The 6311-nt window shown below is 39.8% G+C and overlaps 1 protein-coding gene across 1 annotated transcript; it reads left to right on the top strand.

Moving 5' to 3' along the window:
• The first annotated feature begins 1557 nt into the window (after window positions 1-1557).
• On the top strand, window positions 1558-5302 carry LOC146986383 (endonuclease domain-containing 1 protein-like). Its single transcript, XM_085780622.1, has 6 exons — window positions 1558-1566; window positions 2949-3052; window positions 3135-3226; window positions 3309-3423; window positions 3575-3743; window positions 4093-5302. Exons 2-6 carry the CDS (start codon window positions 2963-2965, stop codon window positions 4596-4598), a joined length of 972 nt encoding a protein of 323 aa, XP_085636748.1. The 5' UTR covers window positions 1558-1566; window positions 2949-2962; the 3' UTR covers window positions 4599-5302.
• Window positions 5303-6311: the final 1009 nt, after the last annotated feature.

Raw genomic sequence — 6311 nt, 5'->3', positions numbered from 1 at the left:
TCGGTGAGGTGAAAGAAAAGCTTGTTCAGCCAGTTTCGGTCAGAGGTACGGGCTCCAGTCCCCCAACACACGACTTGCCACAACAGATTTGTCAAAGGAACAAAACAAAGGCTGTCAGATGTTAAAGGGCCGCAGCCGTCTGACAAATTTCATTTGGCAGTGGTGTGCACAGATAGCCATTAGGTGGTGTTCCCGAGTTTTGTGCCATCGCCACGTTGGTATTGTCATACTCTTTAGTGTCTATTTCCGTAATGGAAAATGATAGCGACGTAATTATTTTTTAAATGGAACCGGGACACTTAAGCCTTTACATCGATCCCATTGGTGTGTCTTTCGCTAACCCGGAAGCCGAGCTGTCAAGCCGGTATTATTGGGTGTCCATTAGCAGACCCGGGCCCACTGATGGACCAATGGGAAAGCTGTGAGTGGTCACATGATCGGCCAAAGTCAGTCATTATTTTTTAATATCACAATATCGCAGGAAATGAAAATATCACAATTTTTTTTTTTCCAATATCGTGCAGCTTGTAGAAAAGGTAGCCGTCTGCCTTATTGTAATGTCAGGAAGTACTTTTATTCATACTGTTGGTCTTTTTTTATTTTAAAGCAGAAGAATGATAATGCTCACTCAGTTCTTTGAGCTATAGTCCAGTTAAAATCTCAAGTTGAACTAGAGACCCTTTTTTTCAATATTGTGTTAAAATGTTGATTTCTATGGTTATTTGTTTTAAAGCCCCAGTATGTAACTTATTTGGCTTTTTATCAGCAAAAATCAAATATGGCTTTCATAAATACGTATTTCATTGAAGTCGAATCACACCCGCATACAAATGAAAGCTTTCTCGTACCTTAGAATGAGTTGTTACAAGTCGTTACAAATATACAAGGGGGGGCGCACCGAAGCAAGGCGGCCATTTTGCATCGCCATTTTTACGTTCAGTGGCAGCGTGACCGTAGGTAACCACGGAAACTCACCGGAGCTGTCGGCTCGGGGAGAACGTTTTCGAAACTGTCACCACTGTGTAAGTGTGTGTCGTGAAGACGTTTGTCTGGCCGCTGCATGTAGGTTTGTTTTGGAAACGTCGGAAAGAAGACGGGAGTTTTTTTTTGTTTGTTTTTTTAGCAGCGTAATGTATCTATTCATATAGTTTCGTCAGTGGTCCGACCCGACCATGCCTTCCAGAGGTATAGAATTATACGACTTAGAAATAGTGTATCTTCACACTGATGGACTCATTTGCTGTTGTAGGTAACAGAGACACATCAGCAGAAAACAGAGACTCCAGTTAAAAGCTCCGTATGGGGCATTAAAATGCTGCTATAATAAGGCAGCCGGCTGTTCCACATGCTGCATAAGTGCCCTTATTTTTCACTGAGCACCTGCCCCCCAAAATGTCAGTGCACGCCACTGCTTAGAGGTGTTGATCTTGAGGTTATAAGGGGGTGAACTAATGTAGGAGCCCCCCAGAGGGTGCTACCTTGTTTTTTTTTTTTAGTGGTCTGTGACAGTTCTTCTTTGTTGGTTGCGGCCATCTTAGGTCACAGCCTGATGTCCTTTTGTAAAAGGTAAACAGTGAGAGTCTCTCCACTTTAAAGATAAAAAAAAGTTATTGTTTGTGGCTATACAGTTGATTTGTTCAACAAATATGAAGGCTAAGAGCTATATTAATGTGTTGATGCAGTTTTTTGTGTGTGTAAGATGACTGGGGGGGTTAAGTTTATTACCAATGTGTGCTAGCCAGTAGCATGATACAATTCCATTGCTAGGGAAATGCTCACTCTCTCCCACTCATATGCAGACACACACACACACACACACCCACACGCACACAGTCCCACTCACTCTCTCATTTAATAATAATAATAATGATAATTCTTTATTTATAGCACTTTTCGCAAGCACAAAGTCACAAATTGCTTCACAAAACCTAATAAAACAACACAGTATAAAGAGGGTGAAGAAAAAAGAAAAAAAAAGAGGGTGAAGATCAGTGAAGAATAAAACAGTGACAAAATTAGTTGCCATGGAGTTCAAAGGCCTGTCGAAACAGGTGGGTTTTTAACTGCACCTTGAAAGCTTCGACCCATGGGGAGGCACACACTCTCTCAGTCTCACCTAACCATTCACACACCTGTTACCTGTGGGTTATGTTAATACTGATTACTGGAAAATACCATGGGAGAAGTTTTATTGCAGTGTGACATATTTTGTATTGTAAGTGACAGCCTGATGTCTTTTTCTAAAAGGTGAAGTTCAGAGATAAAGACTTTCACTGCACCAAAAGAATACAAAAAAAACAACGCAGAGACTTTATAGGTAGACCGAGGGCCTAGACTGACCCATGCCAGAGGGAGCAGACTCCAAGGGTTACAGTTATTACACCAGTAGCCTACACAAAATCCCTGACAGTGCTCCTGTATTCCCTCTCACATTTTCCCCTGATGCAGTCCACGACAGCAGAGTATTTCTGAAGGAAGGAAGGTGCTGGAATTACGTTGGAAGTCAGAGGTGTAGAGGCTGATAAAGAGGTGAGAGGTGATAAAACGGTCCCCTGTGGCACACACAACAGTCTTGGACACACAGTTCTCATACTGTGGTCTGGCAGAGAAATAATCAAGCACCCATGATACAAGCTCAGGCTTGCACTTCCTCATCCTTCTCATCTTTTCCCCCAGCAGGACAGGCTGGAGCGTGTTGAATTTCAGTATTATTGCTCATTCCATTTTTATTTTACATGTCACAAAGTTTACAGTTGATTCTTAGATTGTTTTTGTCCTGGCTACAGGAAGTTGAGCATGAAGCTGCTGACTACCATGATGTGTTTTTTCTTTGCAGCACCAGCCTCACCCTGTTTGTTTAACACTTTTCACTTCCTCTAATGACTGTATATAAGATAGAGACAAGTGGACACCTCCTTACAGTGGTCGATCGTCTCTTCACTCTGTAGGTGCAACAACGATCATGTTTTCATCCAGGATGCAGAGCTTCACTGTGTGCTTCCTTCTTCCACTCATCTTCACCGTGCACGCAGAACTTGTGACAAATTTTAAGGTTTGTGTTTTGTTTGTCAGCGTTTAAAAACACATGATAAGTGGTAAACTGCAAATGTTCATATGTCTGTTTCTTCTTTAAGAGCACATGTAAGGAGTTCTTCTATAAAGAATCGGAGCCACAGCTGGACGCTTCCAAAGACTACGTCCACATCTGCCAGAGATCTGCAAACAAGTAAGTCACAACTCTTTAAACTCAGTCAAATCTGAATTACAGTTAAATTTCAAAGTGTCTCAGTTAATCTTTGCACAAACAGGTATCACTTTGCCACGCTGTACGACCGTGCCAACCGTATTCCTGTCTACTCTGCTTATATATATGAGTATAAAAGTGGTTCATGTCCACGGGATAACTGGAGTATTGAGCCTCAGGTACGTCACACATGCACAAATACACAGTTTGAAATGTGAAATAATGGAAATCAACCAATCATTTTCAGTAAATGAGATTACTGGTTAAATGTGTCCCATAACACAGGAACTGAATCTGAGATTTGTCTGATGTGAATCTTCCACCTTGTAGCTGGTAGATCAGAACTGGGGAAAGGAAATGATGACGGAGAGAGAGTTGAAGAAGAAGCATCCTAATGTCTTTATGGGAGATAAACAGGCGATAGATTCAGACTACAAAGGTCTTGAGGAAGAAAAAGGGTTCAACCGTGGTCACCTTAATCCCAATCAACACCATCAAAGTAAGGAAGGAGCTGGATGTTACTGTGAATCTATTTACATAATTGAAAATGTGTGTATGTAACATGTATTATGAATTGAAGGACTTGAGTATTGATTCATAACAGGACATGCTGGTATTTGTGGTTTTAAAGCCCCACTGTGTAACTTCTCTGGTAGTCTATTCACAAAAATCAATTATTTCATTCAAAAGTATGTGTTTCATTAATAAGTAATGACCCTATTAACAAACTGAAGTGTTCTGGTGAGCTGTGAATCTTCCACATAGAGCCGGTAAGCTCAGTGCAGGCTGCCATAGATAGATAAAACTTCTCATCTAATTTACTGTGTCTCTTTGTTAATGTTTTACAGATCCTGACTGCAAAGCCACCTTCACCCTGACCAACGTCGTTCCACAGAACAAAGAACTGAACGGTGGTTCCTGGAACGACTATGAGAAAAATCTCAAAGACACTTTTAAAGGCTGCAAAACAGCCTATGTTGTGGTCGGTGCGATTCCCTCTGAAGATCATTGGGTCATAAAGAAGAACCAAAAACGTGTCAACATCCCTGAATACTTGTGGCACGCCTACTGCTGTGTGGACAACAACGATAAGCCGTATAAGAGCGGTGCTGCAGCTGTGAGGAATGAAAACACCAAGGTGGTGGAGTGTTCCCTTGACAGCCTCAAAGGATTCTTTGACAAAGTCAAACCAGATATAAATCAGTTTGTTTTTGACGGATGCAATGCACGAATCAGCATTGGTGACGGAGATTGTACAAGCGTTGTCCCCATAAATACTTCTACCAACAAATTATGGTCCCTTCTATCCAGTGTTAAAGCTGCATTGGGTCGACTGAATCCATTTGGCCGCTAGTGAATTTAGTCTACGTGTAGTCCGATCCACCCCCTTGCTTGTTCCCTAAAGAAAATGAAAATCTATTCTCCTAGCTTAAACCTGTGTCTTCCAGCTGTGTAAAAAAATATTACTACACTGAAATATCGTTTAGTAATACTGTATCGATATTCAGAAGCATTGTATGTTTCTTTTGTAATCAACAATTTACATGCAAACATTCACGATGGTTGTTCATTTTTGTGTTTGCATTTAAAACACTGGCTGCTGGATGGTAGCAGTCATTCAGACATTGACCCCGCTCCAACTGAACAATGAGATCTCACGAGAGTCTGTGGCTCATAGCAAGCGTTAGCTAACTTAGCACAGACCAAAAATAAAAGAAAAAAGAAAAACAAATTATATCGTATCACTGCCCCGGTTCATGATACATATCTTTGATCTTTGATGTATAGCTTTGCTAATGAGCATTTTTAATCTCAGTGTGTCTTCAAATGATTTAAATCAATAAAAGATGATGATGATGATTACAGAGTATTTTTTCCCCATTGAATTGAATCAAATTGAATTGAAAGTACTTTATTAATCCCAGAAAGTGCATGATGGTCCAGTTTGGCAGGTTTAATATTATTCATATTCTCAGTGATGATCATGATGATGAGTCTGGGTCCTGTAACCATGCTTCGATCAGGACTGTCTCTTTTGTGTTAATGAATAAAGTTTTATTTCCATGTGCAAAACAAAACAAGAGATGTGAAAAGTCTCTGATGACTGGATCCACTATTAGGCATTAGTTAAGCATTGATAACTTCTTTTGGTCTGTGGGTTGTTTGTTTTTTTTTGTTGGGAAAATAAACTATATAGATGTCTTTATGTAAAGCACATTGAGTTGCCTTGGTGTGAAATGCGCTAAATAAATAAATAAATAAATAAATAAATAAATAAATAAAGATGCCTAGACACTGTTTGGACCTTGTGTAAACCTCCTACCCATGATGCATCAGTGGCCTTTTGGTTTATTTGAAAACAAGTCACGACAGACAGTTGATGATTCAACAGTTATTATTAATACTACTAATATTACACCAAAAAGTTACGTTTAGTTCATTTGTTATGTTGATGTTGACCTAATCCGTTACCATGACGCGTCTGATGACTGAGGCAGGAGCTCCCTCTGCTGGCCGCCATGAAACAGTGCTGTGATGTAAAATTTTACAAGAGGTGAATCAACTATACAATAAACTTGTAAGGCTGTAGTTTCTGCTGCTGTTGAATTTCTGTGATTTTTTCTACACTAATCACACTGTCAGTTTATTTTTCTACAGTATTTAGTTTGGGGTAAATTTCTCATTTTTATGAATATTTTCAAGGATCTCCATGATTTCTTCTTTCCTCTGAAACATCTGGAGGTTTATTGAGAACCTGAGAGCTGGACACTTACAGTCCATGTGATCACATGATATTTAATACATTGTACAGAAAAGCCTTGACGGGATTAAATATTTCTTTGAGGTGCGATACAGTTCATTCAGGACAGAAGAAGTGCTCATGTTTCAAAGTAAACCTTATGATTCGGTAGTAAAATATAATCATTAATCTTTGATTTCTGTCATTAAGTATTCAATAAGATGAATAAATCTAAAACCCAACATGTTCCCAGATCATCAGCCAAAGTCTGATCCACGTACGTCCACATCTGGGCAGATTCCAGCTGTTATCCTCTGAGATTTCTCT

The sequence above is a fragment of the Trachurus japonicus genome, chromosome 6 (genome assembly GCF_045865225.1).
Source record: "Trachurus japonicus isolate A0001 chromosome 6, Traja_1.0".
In the NCBI taxonomy this organism is placed as follows: Eukaryota; Metazoa; Chordata; class Actinopteri; order Carangiformes; family Carangidae; genus Trachurus; species Trachurus japonicus.
Note: the sequence above shows the minus strand (reverse complement) of the source record. Positions and strands in the feature narration are given on the sequence as shown.